Source organism: Nyctereutes procyonoides, unplaced genomic scaffold, assembly GCF_905146905.1.
Source record: "Nyctereutes procyonoides isolate TBG_1078 unplaced genomic scaffold, NYPRO_anot_genome, whole genome shotgun sequence".
Lineage (NCBI taxonomy): Eukaryota > Metazoa > Chordata > Mammalia > Carnivora > Canidae > Nyctereutes > Nyctereutes procyonoides.
Window position 1 is genome coordinate 36,614,519 of NW_026575049.1, and position 16,542 is coordinate 36,631,060.

The following is a 16,542-nucleotide window of genomic DNA, read 5'->3' on the forward strand; positions in this document are numbered from 1 at the left end:
AGTGTCTCGCACCTGCAGGGAGGCAAAGGACCTAGCAATAGTATGCTCAGGGGGAATTTAACTTAACTTTGAGGAAAGAGTTATACTTTAATTCAGTAAGGCCACCATATGATCATTGGACAGAGGCCTTGGGAATATGGGACTAAAATTGTTTTCTCCTTCAGATCTTTGAAAAACATATTTTTCCTTTATGAGCTTAAGAGAGTGATTGACTTTTTTCCCATCTCCCCGACCTTGCTCTCTGTTCTAGAGGGAAACTAATCTGGTGATTTCATATAAGGACTTTCAGGAAGTACTCACAAGATTCCAGCTGAGTAGTTTTATGAGACCTTGATCTTTCCTTTCTGTTTGCTTTAGGTTTTTTCTCCAGGATGCTTTGTGATTCCAAAGCTTCAGACGTGTGCCACAGATCAGGAGTGCTGGTGGAGCAGGACTTAAATTGATCCTGTGCCTTGGTTCCCTTGATATAGGATCTACTTAAGGTAGGTCAAGGATCAGGCTATATCTAAGTGCTTCACAATGGAAAGAGGTGGTGAAGGAAATAACCAATGAAAGCTCTGGTGATTATCTCCAGCAGATCTCACTGACAACACAGACCTTTGGTTCCAAACTGTTTTTGCTTTGTGGCTATACATTTTCTGACACTGGCAAACTATTTTGGAATTGCAAATTTGGAATTATAAGGACGAGTAATTTTGTGGCATGCACAGTGTCACTTTTCCTCCTGTACTTGTAGTGTACTTTGAGAACTGATGAAGGAATTCTTTCCAATGAACTCCGATGTGTCCTCAGAATCCTCCTTAAACAGTGTTCCAAAGAGTCACTTCCACTACTTGCCATGGATAGTAGTAGGCTAAAAGATGAATCCTATTTGCCATCCCTGGTTTATAGTGTACATAATGCTCTGATAGGATATGCCAAAAGTTAAAAATGCAGTGGATTTTCTTTGTTTAGAATTCCATTCATTGATAATTGCAAACTAAGCATTTTTATTTTGTTTTGTTTGTTTCATTGGACTCCCTGGGTGCCTCACACAATTCTATAGTCATAAAATATCCTTCTGGACACACTGCATGGTTATCTTACACATTTAAAAAAATCTCTTTGCTTTTATTTACTTCACAAAGTGATAGCTACATTTGCTTGTGATTTTATTTCACTCAGTTTAAATTGCATTTTTTTCTGATATTTTCAAAACTTAATATTTGCCCACTTACAGAAATTACTGTGCAAGGAAACTGAACCCCCAGATGAATTAAGTCAAACAATAAGGAGCTAACACTTATCAAAGGCTAATATATATTAGGCTCAATTTCGAAGTGCTTTACTTGTATTATAATTTTAAAGTTCTGACCATAATCATGCCAGAGAGATACTATCATTTTTCCTATTTTACAGATAAGGAACCTAAGTCTAGCAGAGCTTAAATAAGCCTCCAGAATCCTATCTTTGGCCAGGAAGTTGAGGTTCAAAGCTTCTTGGTTACTATACTGTTCTTACCACAATGGAAAGAGAAGTTTCTTTTTTTTTTTTTTTTTTCTTTTGAATTCTGTCCTTTAATAGTTTTCAAAGGAAAACCATGAAAAGGCTTCCAGCTCAACAGAGACCTTGATCAAAGCATGGCAAAAATGGGCAGGCTCGCAGACCTTGGGTAATGCATGGCAAATTCAACAGGCCAAAGAAGTGAGTTTTCATGATGGGGCTCTCACCACTCACTGGTTTTGGGCCAGTTTTCCATAGCCGCCTCTCCCAGCGTCATAGTCCTGCCGATACTCATCTCGAACCTGGCCCCCAGATCGCCCACGGCCATACTGCCTGCCCTCCTTAAAGCCTGCGTCCCAGTCTGTGCGAATGATCCGGTCATCCAGACGAGTTCCATTTATGTACCTCATGGCATTTTCTGCATCTGCTCTCGAGTAGTATTCCACAAAGCAGAACCCACATGCTGTTTTCTTCATCTTATCCAAGCCCATAATAATTTTCTTTATGTCACCACTTTTGCCGAAGAGTTCATAGATTTGTTCCTCAGTTGTGTAAAAGGAAAGATTTCCAACATACAATGTACAGCTCTTCTTCAGTAATTTTTCCTGTTCTTCATTGTCACCCTTATTTATATCACTGCTGCTAATGATTTACTAGAGTTACCAGAAGGCCTCTTCTCTTTCCTTCCACTTTTCCCACACAAGTGAGTAATCCAGACAGACAGCCCATCGCTGAAGACGACTGAGCCCCAGGTGCTTGGGGGCGTCTCCCGGGTTCTCGGCGTCCCTCAGGGGGGTGGTTTACTCCCATCTAAATACCGCTACGGGCCTTGGACCGGAAGTGCTGGTCCCGGTACTGGCTCAGCTCCACGTAGGAGTCGCTGCGCAGCGCCTTCAGAAGGCCGCCGGACATCGTGCGGAGGGCCGCCCGCAGACGCCGCCGCTCCCGGAACGCCGAGCGAAAGAGAAGTTTCAAGTGTAAAGGTGATCATTACAGTTCAGTGCCAAGATGCTCACATTGAACAGACAGAATGGGATATATTAGATCCATTGAATTCTCCACATTTTCAAGCAATGATTTTATGTTATAAAATTAGATTAGATTATGAAATTAGAGTGGTAAACATAACTGTCTAAATAAACCATAAACCAATTATCTTACCTACTAAGATAGAAAAGCCAAGTGTTTACTAAAGATCCTTGCTCTGAACTATAAAACTAAATTCTAATACACTATATGTTTGATTTCAGTTTATGAAATCTGTTTGTTTCTGTTTGTTCTGGGGAGAAAAGAGTGAGACGGTAGAAATCATATACCTCTCTTTACAAGGATTGGCAATTTCTGGAAATTTTATGTTCTGAACTTTCAACAACACTGTTAATATTCATCAACTCTTGAGGCCCACACCCAGAACTTAAATCACAGTTATCTGGATGATGTGTTCAATTGTGAACCACAAACAAAACTTAATAATTGCTTCTGCTACCCATGTAGAAATGCCTCAGGACTTCTAACTGAACTAGCCAATGGGAAGGATGGCAGAATGAATCCTCAGGGAGAAGTGACCAGTGAAGGCTGGACTGCTGTTCACATCTGGACTATAATAATTTAAATAGTAAGTGGGTTTGTGGGTACCATGTAGGGAGATACAGAGTATAGGCACTTAGATAGTTCAGAACTAGAAAACTATGGAGTCTTTTGTCTGAACTCTTAGGTAGATAAATGGTCCTTATGTCCATCCATGCATCGATCCATTGTCCAACAGATAGTTACTAAATAACTTCCATAAGCCAGGCATCTCCTGAATGCCATGAAGCTTCACATCTGGTACAGGGAGACAGATAACAACAAAATGATAAACAAGATTGTAGCAGGTGCTATGCTATGAAGAAATAAGAAAAGCCATGATAAAGAGCAATGAGGTCATGACCAAGAAGCTGAGAGTCATGGAAGTGCTCTTGGAGGTGGTGGAATTCAGGCCGGAAGGAAGCCAGGCTAGCCAAGAGCCTCGACAAGGGAATAGCAGGCCGACAGAGCAGCAGGTCCTAAGACTCAGGGCATTACCTGCTTCTGAGCCAATAGAAGGCTCCAGTGTACTGACCTGGGGTAAGATCAAAAAATAGATGGTGATCAGGTTAAGCAGATTTTGGGACTGAAAGCAAGTGTGGGTTTTATTCTAAATTAAGAGGACCCCTTTGAAGGGTTTGAATCCCTTGCTTAAAACCAGAGCTGTGATTTACACCAGACAGTGAGCACGCTGACTGCTGTTGGAAAATGGTTGGTAGGAGACAGGAATGGCAAAGAGCAAGAGAATTTCAGAAACTCTTCTGCAGTCACTAATTACTCATTGGAATTTGTTCAGCTTTGGAATAATGTTACAAAGGTGTTCACTTTATAGACTCATTCTGGAGTATAGGTTTTGGCAACAGTTATGGGAACATGTATTCTGGTTAATGCTATTACAGACCTGTGGCATGCATGGGGAAAAAAACCAGTCACAGATCCCAGCTGCCTTACCTGTTGGCACCTTTTTAGTGAACACACCTGTTGGGGTGTATTGACTTACTATTTGGACACCTGAATTAATTTCTGTCCACAAAAGAAGCATTTTCACAGAAAGTTAGACTCACTAGTTACTTGTGAGATATCACAGGATTTCATCATTGGCGGGCGTAACAACAAGAGGATTAAAGAATTATTTATCCAATTATGAGGAAGTAGAGGGCATGTTGGAGCCTGTGAACACATTTGATCTGTGGGTAATGGGCTTGTCCTGGCTGCCCACTGACTTCTTCCTTCCTTACAGGTGAAGAAGAAAAATGCAGATGAGCAAAACTCAACTTTCAGAAAGGGACAGGACTATAATTTTAGGTAAGTTTGTATTTGAGGCCAAAATGAAACAAAACAAAAAATTTTAGGGGAGAAAAGTAAACTTTTCTAGTGATGGAGTCCCATGCCTGGGAAACTTACTACCTCAATGTGTATTTCTTTAATAGATTCTTCTTAAATTAATGAACTTCCTGAGATAGGGGTCATGACCCATCTGCATGTCCCCAGAGTCTGTTCTTTGTCCTGGTTTGGATAGGAGGTCACAGGACAGTGTATAGAGAGGGAGTTAGTCGAGATGGGTCCTGAAGGTGTTCTACGGGACGTTGGTATTTTAAAGATTTTATTTATCTATTCATGAGAGACATATACAGAGAGAGGCAGAGACACAGGCAGAGGGAGAAGCAGGTTCCTCTCAAGGAGCCTGATGTGGGACTCGATCCAGCAACTGGGGATCACACAGTGATCCAAAGGCCCAACCGCTGAGCCAGCTAGGCATCCTGGGGCGTTGGTATTTTCAAAGAATTCATGTCTCCTCAAGGGAAGACTCATGATTGCCAAGTTAGGAGGCTGGGTGGTGCAAAAGCATGTGAATCTCGCTCCGGAGTTGAACTGGAACCAAATCAGGCTTGGCTGCTTGCAAACTCATGACTGTGACATGGAGACTTTTCCCAGCAAAGCTATAGTTAGGACTTTTTCCTAACCAAGTAGGAAAATGAGTGCAACTAGTCTTTCCTGAGTGGCTTGGAGTGTCTGGCCCTCAGCTTGTAACCATTCTTGGAATGTGTAGCTGGGAACTAGTCAGCTCAAAAGAGAGTCTAGAAAGAAATTCAGACACATTTGTTAAAGGTCAAAAGAAAATGATACTTCCATTGCAATCTTTAGCAAGTTACAGTTGCCTTTGCCTGGACTACCTCCCAAGTTAGCTTTTGGCCAGGATCTTGTTACGAGTTGAATTGTGTTTCCCTAAATTCTTATCTTGAAGTCCTAAACCTTAGTATTTCAGAATGTATATTTGGAGATGAGGCCTTTGAGTAGTTAAAGTGAAGTCATTAGGGTGGACTCTAATCTAGTCTGACTCATGTCCTTATAAGAGGGTTGATTAGGGCAGAGAGCACACGGAGAGAAGACCATGTGAGGACACAGCAAGATGGCAGCCATTTGTAAGCCAAGGAGAGAGGCCTCAGGAGAAACCAAACCTGGCAACACCTTGATCTTGGATTTCTAACCTCTAGAACTGTGAGAAGATAAATTCTATTGTTTGAATCACTCAGTCTATGGTATTTTGTGTATCAGCCCAGCAAGCTACTATGGATATTCCTCAAGACTCAGCTGAAGCTTCCCTCCTTGGTGGGAAGCTTGACCTGTGGTGGTCCTCCTTGACCTGTGTCCCCTGATCTACACTGTTTTTTGCCCCTCTCCTCAGGTGACTGTATAATTTATCACCTAGTGGAGTAAAGGTTACACAAATATGTGTGTAGGTGTACTATTTTTTATCCTTTATCTATCAATCACCTCTGTTTTATTTCTCTATTTTATCTTGTTTATCCAGAAGAGATCATCCTAAACACACTGCTCTGTACTTTGCTTTTTAAAACAATTTTATTTATTAGCGGGGAGGGGCAGGGAGAGAGGGAGAGAGAATCTCCAGCACACTCCCCACTGAGCATGGAGCCCAACCTGGAGCTTGACCTCATGACTCTGAGATCATGACCTGAGCCAAAATCAAAAGTCAGACCCTTAACTGACTGAGTCCCCCAGGTGCCCCTGTATCTTGCTTTTCTAAGCTTAGTTAAGCTCATGTATCTTTTGATTTGAGTGCCTACAGATGTTCCTTCTCATTCACTCTTTTGCATGACTACTCTATTCCATTGGAAAGATACACTATAGTTTATTTAAGCAGTCCCCTAGGCTGTGGAGAGTTTTTCTGGACATATGTTTTGGAAAGTTTCATGATCAGATCTGCACTGCAAAATTGTAGGGCAGGGAAATGTACATTTAAAGTTTTGATAGATACAGTCAAATTTCCTCCAAGAAAAGAAGTACACTCCTACTACAGGATGAGCATCTATCTGCTTCCTCATACCCCTTCTGCACTGGGTATTCTTCAACTTTGTGATATTTATTAGTCTATGAGAAGAAACATACCCTGTTTGAATATAAGCCATTTACATCTAAGAAACCAAATATTTGCACATGTATTTCAATACCCCAGCTATCATTTGTCTTTTAACTTTGTGGCTTGTTTCTCTGGAAGTTAATGTATATAAATATATCCATACTTAAATTTGTCAATATTTTCCTTTATGGCTTCTGGGTTTTGTGCTCTGCTTTGCAAGAGCTTCTTTATTCTGAGATTCAAAGTAGTTCTTTAATTTCTTTTTGCTTTTAAATCATTGATTCATTAGGAATCTATTTGTTTTATTTTATTTTAAATTTTTTTTAAAGATTATTTATTTATTTGAGAGAGAGAGAGAGAGAGAGCATGAGCATGCACAAGCAGGGTGAGCTGCAGGCAGAAGGAGAGGGAGAAGCAGGCTCCCTGCTGAACAGGGAGCCTGATATGGGGCTCAAACCCAGGACCCTGGGATTATAACCTGAGCTGAAGGCAGATGCTTAACCAACTGAGCCACCCAGCTCCCCCTGGAATCTATTCATTTAATGGGAAGACTGTGGTAAGATGTCAGCCTTATTTGGTTCAAGTGTTAGCCCCTGATTTTTTAAAATTTAAATTCAAGTTAGTTAACATATACTGCATTACTTGCTTCAGGGTAGAGTTCAGTGAGGTCAGTGACTCATGCATATAACACACAGAGTTCACCACATCAAGTGCTCTCCCTAATGCCTCTAATCCAAACACCCTATTCCGCTGCTAACCTCCCCACAGTAACCCTCAGTTTATTCCCTATAGTTAAGAGTCTTTTATTGTTTGCCTCCCTCTCCATTTTTATCTTATTTTATATTCCTTCCTTTCCCCTATGTTCAAATATTTTGTTATTTAAATTCCACTATGAGTGAAGTCATATAATATTTGGTTTTCTCTAACTGACTTACTTTGCTTAGCATTAAACCCTCTAGTTGCATCCATGTCATTGCAGATGGCAAGATTTCATTCTTTTTGATGGCTGAGTGATATTCCATTGCACATATATACCACTTCTTTATCCATTCATCTGTCCCTGGGCTTCTGGGCTTTTTCCATATTTTAACCATTGTGTGCATTGATGCTATAAGCATTGGGGTGCATGTGCCCCTTCAAATCACTATTTTTGTATTCTGTGGAATAAATACCTGTAGTGCAATTGCTGGGTCCTAGGGTAGCTCTATTTGTGACTTCTAGAGGACCCTCCATATTGTTTTCCAGAGTGGCTGCACCAGTTTGCATTCCCACCAACAGTGTAAGAGGCTTCCCCTTTCTCTACATCCTAGTCAACATCTGCTGTTTCCTGAATTGTTAATTTTAACTATTCTGATAGGTGTGAGATGGTATCTCATTGTGGTTTTGATTTGCATTTTCCTGATGATGATCAATGCTTCAAATGCATTGTGGAGCATTTTTTCATTTGTCTGTCAGCCATTTGTATGTCTTTTTTGGAGAAATGTCTGTTCATGTCTTCTGCCCATTTCTTGACTGGATTTTTTGTTGTTTGGGTGGTGAGTTTCATAAGTTCTTTATAGATTTTCGATACTAGCCTTTTATCTGATATGACATTTGCAAAAATCTTCTCCCATTCTGTGTGTTGTCTGTTAGCTTTGTCGATTGTTTCCTTTGCCATGCAAAAGTTTTTTATTCAGATTAAGTCCCAATAGTTCATTTTTGTTTTTTTTCCTTTGCCTCTGGACACATTTCTAGCAAGGAGCTGCTGTAGCTGAGGTCCAAGAGGTCATTGCCTGTGTTCTCTAGGATTTTGATGGATTCCTCTCTCACAGTTAGGTCTTTCATCTGTTTTGAATTTAATTTTGTGTATGCAGTAAGGAAATGGTCCAGTTTCATCTTCTCATGTAGCTGATCAGTTGTCCCAATACCATTTGTTGAAGAGACTGTCTTTTTTCAATTGGATATTCTTTCCTATTTTGTCAAAGATTAGTTGACCATAGAATTGAGGGTCCATTTCTGGGTTCTCTTCCATTGATCAATGTGTCTGTTTTTGTGTCAGTACCGTACTGTCTTGAGGATTATAGCTTTGTAATAGAGCTTGCAGTCTGCAATTGTGATGCCTCCATCTTTGGTTTTCTTTTTCAACATAACTGGCTATTAAGGGTCTTTTCTGGTTCATACAAATTTCTGAATTCTTTGTTCCAGCTCTGTGAAAAATGCTAGTGTTATTTTGGTAGGGATTGCATTGAATGTACATGTAGACTGCTTTGGATAGCATAGATTTTTTTAAAAAGATTTATTTATGAGAGAGAGAGAGAGAGAGAGAGAGAGAGAGAGAGAGAGAGAGGCAGAGGGAGAAGCAGGCTCCATGCAGGGAGCCTAATGTGGGACTTGATCCTGAGTCTCCAGGATCATGCCCTGGGCTGAAGGCAGCGCTAAACCGCTGAGCCACCCAGGCTTCCCTAGCATAGACAATTTAACAATATTTGTTCTTCCAATCCATGAGCATGGAATATTTTTTCATCTCTCTGGGTCTCCCTCAGTTTCTTTCATAAGTGTTCTACAGTTTTCAGAGTATATATCTTTTACCTCTTTGGTTAGGTTTATTCCTAGATATTACATGGTTTTTGGTGTAGTTGTAAATGGGATCATTCCTTGATTTCTCTTTCTTCTATCTCATTGTTAGTGTATACAATGCAACTGATTTTTATGTGCTGATTTTATATCCTGTGACATTGCTGAATTGCTGTATGAGTTCTAACAATTTTGGGGTGGAGTCTTTGGAGTTTTCTACCTAGAGTATCATGTCTTCTATGAAGAGTGAAAGTTGGCTTCTTATTTGCTGATTTGGATTCTTTTTATTTCTTGTTGTTTTCTGATTGCTGAGGCCAGGACTTCCAGTACTATGTTGAATAACAGTGGTGAGAGTGGACATCCCTGTTGTGTTCCTAACCTAAGAGGAAAAGCTCTAAATTTTTTCTCCATTGAAGATGATATTAGCTGTGGATTTTTCATAGATGGCTTTTATGATATTGAAATATGTTCCCTTTACTTATACATTGTGGAGGGTTTTAATCCAGAAAGGACACTATTTTGTCAAATGCTTTTTCTACATCTATTAAAAAGATCATATGATTCTTATCCTTTCTTTTATTAATGTGGTGTAGCATATTGATTGATTTGTGGATGTTGAACCATCCCTGCAGCCCAGGAATAAATCCCACTTGGTCATGATGAATAATCCTTTAATGTACTCCTGGATCCTATTGGCTAGTATCTTGGTGAGAATTTGGTATCCATGTTCATCAGGGATATTATTCTGTAATTTTTTGATGGTATCTTGTCCAGTTTGGGATCAAGGTAATGCTGGTCTCATAGAAAGAGTTTAGAAGTTTTTCTTCCATTTCTATTTTTTGTTTTCTAAATTAATTAATTAATTAATTAATTAATTTTCTTATATTTGTTTTTATTTAAATTCAGTTGGCCAATATATAGTATAACACCCAGTTCTCATCCCATCAAATGCCCTCCTCAGTGTCCATCACCCAGTTACCCCAACCCCCATGCACTTCCCCTTCTGCAACCCTTTGTTTATTCCCCAGAGTTAGGAGTCCCTCATGGTTTGTCTTCCTCTCTAATTTTTCCCAGTAGGTTCCCATCCTTTCCCTTATAATCCCTTTCATTATTTCTTATATTCCCCATATGAGTGAAACCACATGATGATTGTCCTTCTCTGATTGACTTACTTCACTCAGCATAATACTCTCCAGTTCTATCCATGTTGAAGCAAATGGTGGGCCTTTGTCCTTTCTAATGGCTGAGTAATATTCCATTGTATATATAGACCACATCTTCTTTATCCATTCATCTGTTGAAGGACGTTGAGGCTCCTTCCACAGTTTGGCTATTGTGGACATTTCTGCTATGAACATTGGGGTGCAGGTGTTCTGGCATTTCACTGCTTCTGTATCTTTGGGGTAAATACTCAGTAGTGCAATTGCTGGGTCATATAGTAGCTCTATTTTTGACTTTTTGAGGAACCTCCACACTGTTTTCCAGAGTGACTGCACCAACAGTGTAAGATGGTTCCCCCTTTTTCCACATCCTCTCCAACATTTTTTGTTTCCTGTCTTGTTAACTTTTGCCATTCTCATTGGTGTGAAGTGGTATCTCATTGTGATTTTGATTTGTATTTCCCTGATGGCAAGTGATGCAGAGCATTTTCTCATGTGCTTGTTGGCTATGTGTATGTGTTCTTTGGTGAAATTTCTGTTCATATCTTCTGCCCAGTTCATGATTGTATTTTTTGTTTCTTGGATGTTGAGTTTAATAAGGTCCTTATAGATCTTGGATACTAGTCCTTTGTCTGATATGTTATTTGCAAATATCTTCTCCCATTCGTAGGTTGTCTTTTAGTTTTGTTGACAGTTTCTTTTGCTGTGCAGAAGCTTTTTATCCTGATTAAGTCACAATAGTTCATTTTTGCTTTTGTTTCCTTTGCCTTCATAGATATATCTTGTAAGAAGTTATATGTCCAAGTTCAAAAAGGGTGTTGCCTGTGTTCTCCTCTAGGATTTTGATGGATTCTTGTCTCACATTTAGATCTTTCAACCATTTTGAGTTTATCTTTGTGTATGGTGTAAGAGAAAGCTCCAGTTTCATTCTTCTGCACGTGGCTGTCCAATTTCCCCAGCACTATTTCTTAAAGAGACTGTCCTTTTTCCAGTGGATAGTCTTTCCTGCTTTGTTGACTATTAGTTGACCATAGAGTTGAGGGCCCATTTTTGGGTTCTCTATTCTGTTCCATTGATCTATGCGTCTGTTTTTGTGCCAGTACCACACTGTCTTGATGATCACAGCTTTGGAATACAGTTTGAAATCCGGCCTTGTGATGCCCTCGGCATTGGTTTTCTTTTTCAATATTCCTCTGGCTATTCGGGGTCTTTTCTGATTCCTTAGAAATCTTAAGATTATTTGTTCCCACTCTGAGAAGAAAGTCCATGGTATTTTGTTAGGGATTGCCTTGAACATGTACATTGCCTGGGTAGCATAGACATTTTCACAATATTTATTCTTCTAATCCATGAGCATGGAACGTTTTTCCATTTCTTTGTGTCTTCCTCAATTTCATTAAGATGTGTTCTGTAGTTTTAGCTATAGATCCTTTACCTCTTCGATTAGGTTTATTCCTAGGTATCTTATGGCTTTTGGTGCAATTGTAAATGGGATTGTAAATGGGATTTTTAATTTCTCTTCAGTCTCATTGTCAGTGTATAGAAATGCTACTGATTTCTATGGATTGATTTTGTATCCTGCCACAGGGCTGAATTGCTGTTTGAGTCCTAGCAATCTTGGGGTGGAGTCTTTTGGGTTTTCTATATACAGTATCATGTCATCTGCGAAGAGGGAGATTTGGACTTCTTCTTTGCCAGTTTGAATGCCTTTTATTCCTTTTTGCTATCTGATTGCTGAGGCTAGGACTTCTAGTACTGTGTTGAACAATAGTGGTGAGAGTGGACATCTCTGTCGTGTTCCTGATCTTAGGGGGAAAGCTCTCAGTTTTTCCCTATTGAGAATGATATTCACTGTGGGCTTTTCATAGATGGCTTTTATGATATTGAGGTATGTTCCCTCTATCTCTATACTTTGAAGTGCTTTAATCAAGAATGGATACTATATTTTGTTCAAATGCTTTCTCTGCATCTATTGAGGGGATCATATGGTTCTTGGCTTTTCCTTTCTTTCTTTCTTTCTTTCTTTCTTTCTTTCTTTCTTTCTTTCTTTTTCTTTTTAAATATTTTATTTATTTATTAATGAAAGACACACACACACACACACGGAGGCAGAGACACAGGCCGAGGGAGAAGCAGACTCCATGCAGGGAGCCTGACGTGGGACTCGATCCTGGGTCTCCAGGATCACGCCCTGGGCTGAAGGCTGTGCTAAACCGCTGAGCCACCTGGGCTGCCCTTGTCTTTTCTTTTATTGATGTGATCTATCATGTTGATTGTTTTATCAATGTTGAACCCCCTTTGCATTCCGGGGATAAATCCAACTTGGTCATGATGAATAATCCTCCCTCTTAATATACTGTTGGATCCTATTGGCTAGTATCTTGATGAGAATTTTTGCATCCATGTTCATCAAGATATTGGTCTGTAATTTTCCTTTTTAGTGGGTCCTTTGGTTTTTGGGATCAGGGTAATGCTGGCCTCATAGAAAGAGTCTAGAAGTTTTCCCTCCATTTCTATTTTTTGAAACAGCTTCAGAAGAATAGATATTAATTCTTCTGTAAATATTTGGTACAATTCTCCTGGGAAGCCATCTGGCCTTGGAATCTTGTTTGTTGGGAGACTTTTTTAAAAAAGATTTAATTTATTTATTCATGAGAGACACACAGAGAGAGGTAGACACATAGGTAGAGGAAAAAAGGAGGCTCCATGCAAGGAGCCAGATGTGGGACTCAATCCTGGGAATCTAGGATCATGCCCTGAGCCAAAGGCAGATGCTCAACCACTGAGCCACCCAGGTGTCCCTTGTTGGGAGATTTTTGATTCCCACTTCAATTTCCTTCCTGGTTAGGGGTGTTTTCATGTTCTCTATGTCTTCCTTTTTTAGTTTTAGTAGTTTCTGTGTTTCTGGAATGCATCCATTGCTTCCAGATTGCCTAATTTGTTGGCATATAGTTGCTCATAGTACATTTTAAAAAAAAGATGTTATCTATTTATTTATGAGAGACACAGAGAGAGGCAGAGACATAGGCAGAGGGAGAAGCAGGCTCCCTGTGGGGAGCCTATGGCAGGACTTGATCCTAGGACCCTGGGATCACAACCTGAGCCAAAGGCAGATGCCTGACCACTGAGCCACCCAGGTGGTACCATTAACATTTTTACATTGTTTTGCCTTTCAAGAACATGATATATATTATTGTCACACACACACACATATATTTAATATTTGAGTATAACTGACACATAATGTTATGTTAGTTTCAGGTGTACAACCATAGTGATTCAACAAGTTTATACAAAAACAACTGCCATTAGCCCAGATATATCACATCATATTCTTTGGATATATTCTATTGATAATGAACATGTTATTTATCTTTTTATTATATTAATTCCTAAGTATTTTACTTTTTGTTGCTATTGTAAATGGGATTTTTTTTCATATTCATTTGTGGTTAATGATTGCATATGTGACAAATTCAAAATATATGTAGATTTTCTGGATAGATGCAAGCATCAACTGCGAATGGCAGTAGTAACTTTAAGGACCATAGGGTTGGTGGTTTGTTGTTAAATGCCAGTGACATGCTGAAGGGATAGAGTGAAGGCCCAAGTTTGCCAGCTGCCAATTCAGGGCCTGTTGTGGAGTAAGACATCTTCCTTGGTAGCATTCAAAAAGACTGCCATCTACCTCTTCTAGAAAGAACACTGCAGAAAAGTACACTAAGGATTTAATCGTGAGTGTGGCAGAATGACATGGCAGATTTAATGTGCAGGTGTTGGTGGGATTTGATGTGAGGTCCAGGAGCAAACAATCAAGAAAGAATTCTTGAGATGTTTTCAGTGCAAGAAAGGTTATTTATTTATTTATTTATTTATTTATTTATTTATTTATTTAAGCATGGGGACAGGATCCATGGACAGAAAGAGTGGCCTTGGGATTATGAGGAGGGATTGATTATATACTATTAAATTGGTGGGATGATGGGGAGAAGCAAAGGAACTTTCCAAAAGGATTTTCATATATTAAAGAAGATTTGCAAGGATCCCAGAGGCCTTGCCATTGTCAGGCTAAGATTGTTTTTTTGCCTCTAGCAAAACATTAATATTAAGAGAGTTGGGAGTTCCTGGAGGAATGTCATGCTCTGCCTGTCTCAAGTATTTGTCAATGGGCTGCAAGTTATAAGGAAATGTAATTTTATCTACATTTATCTATTTGCCTTTGTTCTCTGTATCAGCTGTGACAGGGCTTTGCTAATATCAGAGCTCTGATAGAAAGCATAGAAACTCAGACCTGGAATATCCTGAGAACCTCAAGTCTTTGTACTTTCCTGAAACACTCTGGTATTACAAAATTGGTCACATTATGGCTCAATTGGGAAAGGTATATCCTGTTTCTGGGGGAAAAGGATTGTACATCAGAGGCGTTGAAGGACGAGGCCAGGAAGTGGTAGATAACTTGGGAGTGGATATAAAGTGTGTTTGACTGGGGCCTGGTGGGCGGACTATAGAACTAGAGAAGAGTTAACTCACGAGGACACTCTCCCATGATTCCAAATTTAACATCCTGACAAGGTGGTCTGGAGCCAGTCTTACTCTGCTGCTGCTGGGATGACCCCTCACAGCTACAAAATGATACCCTAGAAGCAGGTTTTCTCAATTCAATCCATGTGATATTTTGAGGGGAAGGAGGATCACTGTTGAATGCACTGTAGGGTATTTAATGGCATCCCTAGCCTCTGCCCGTTAGATGTCAGTAGTGTCTCCCCAGTTGTGATAATCAAAAATTTCTCCAGACTATTGAATATCCCCTGGGGGAAGGGGAACTCACTCTCAATTAAGAACCACTGTTTTTTTTTAATAAATTAATTTTTATTGGTGTTCAATTTACCAATATACAGAATAACACCCAGTGCTCATCCCATCAAGTGTCCCCCTCAGTGCCTGTCACCCATTCACCCCCACCCCCCGCCCTCCTCCCCTTCCACCACCCCTAGTTCATTTCCCAGAGTTAGGAGTCTTTATGTTCTGTCTCCCTTTCTGATATTTCCCACACATTTCTTCTCCCTTCCCTTATATTCCCTTTCACTATTATTCATATTCCCCAAATGAATGAGAACATACACTGTTTGTCCTTCTCCGATTGACTTACTTCACTCAGCATAATACCCTCCGGTTCCATCCACAAGAACCACTGTTTTAGAAGAAGAGGAAAATAGTCTTTGTTTCCAGGGAAGATAAAGATGCTCTATGGAGCTTCTGGTAAGTCCCACTAAGAAATCCACAGTGCACACTCCTATGGCTCTGGAGCAAGGTCTTGTTGTTTGCAGTAGAGAGCTCTTATCTGAAGACCAGCCCACGGCACAGCATACTCAGTGGTAGCAGATTTAGCACCAGTTCTTGAGAGGTCAAGTGACTATGAAGGCAGAACTGCTCACCACGAACTAGGTATTGTCAGACCCATCATATCATAAAGTTGCATAAGCAGCAATCCATTGTTTATTAGAAATGGACATTTGGGATCAGACCTGAGCAGATCCAGAAGGCATCAGTTTCATGAATAGATTCTCAACACTTTCTTCTGTCGTCTCATCTTCTCTCCTGCTCATTCTTATCACTTTGTGAAGAGTTCCATATGACCAGCTGATGAAGGAGTAAAGATGTGAATTAGGATGGATTTGTAGTCTGTGTGTTCCTTATGTCGTTGAGATCCAGTCATAGGCTATTTCCATATCACTGGGATGGTGCAAGACTATAATGAAGTCAAGAATTCTCAGTGAGCAGAGCTCTGAGCATCATCTGTGTAGAGGCAAAACTTTCCTGAGCTGAGAATATACATGGACTTCTGGGCAGAAGAAAATGGGCCACAGGTTGACCAATGTCTTGGAGGAGCAAGATTAAATACTGGAAATTTGGAGATCTGGGGCAGAGCAATGTGAATGGATCTATAGACATGGGAATAAAGTGTGTGGACCTCTGTGTCTCCTACAATGCCCACCATAAAGGATTTATAACATCCACTTCAGACTGCTGGACCAGAGTTCCTAGTCCCCAGAGGAAGAACACTTCTGAAAGGGACTTGGTAAAAGTACAACTAAATTTAAAGTTATTGTTATTGCCCTGGCCAGTTTTGCCTCTTCATGACTGTGGAACAGTAGCCAAAAATGAATAACTATGTTGCCAGGTGTAATCAACCTGATTACCTTGATGAAAGAATTGGCATCATATACTGGAGGCAGAGAGCAGTACGTCTAGAGCTTGGGAGACTCCAACTGTCAGGGCCAACCTGCAATCACATCTTCTCTATGACCTCCTTTAACAGTGCTTTTCAGGATTTCTTGGAGATTCTTTGTGGGATGCTCATTTAGTGGCCCTCTATGAATCTGGGCTAGCTCACACTGTCTC

At 40.1% G+C, this 16,542-nt stretch overlaps 2 protein-coding genes across 3 annotated transcripts in view; both read right to left on the reverse strand.

The window, feature by feature from the left end:
• Positions 1 to 455, reverse strand: part of LOC129511689 (sulfotransferase 1C1-like) — a 35,259-nt gene extending 34,804 nt beyond the window's left edge. Inside the window, exon 1 of one of the 2 annotated variants that reach the window (XM_055328612.1) lies at positions 301 to 455. The gene's annotated coding sequence lies outside the window, so the exon portion shown is untranslated. The remainder of the gene's footprint in view (positions 1 to 300) is intronic. The other variant, XM_055328613.1, reaches the window with a different exon arrangement.
• Positions 456 to 1,536: 1,081 nt separating this feature from the next.
• Positions 1,537 to 2,451, reverse strand: LOC129511815 (nuclear cap-binding protein subunit 2-like). The gene is made up of 2 exons (XM_055328894.1): positions 2,318 to 2,451; positions 1,537 to 2,118 (listed from the first exon to the last, which is right to left on the reverse strand). Exons 1-2 carry the CDS (start codon positions 2,392 to 2,394, stop codon positions 1,713 to 1,715), a joined length of 483 nt encoding a protein of 160 aa, XP_055184869.1. The 5' UTR covers positions 2,395 to 2,451; the 3' UTR covers positions 1,537 to 1,712.
• Between the last annotated feature and the right edge of the window lie 14,091 nt (positions 2,452 to 16,542).

Excerpts from the sequence above, each read along its gene's own strand:
- LOC129511815 (XM_055328894.1), bottom strand. The coding sequence starts at position 2,394 with ATGTCCGGCGGCCTTCTGAAGGCGCTGCGCAGCGACTCCTACGTGGAG. Across the intron at positions 2,119-2,317 it reads TACCGGGACCAGCACTTCCG|TGATATAAATAAGGGTGACA; the intron begins GTCCAAGGCCCG and ends CATTAGCAGCAG.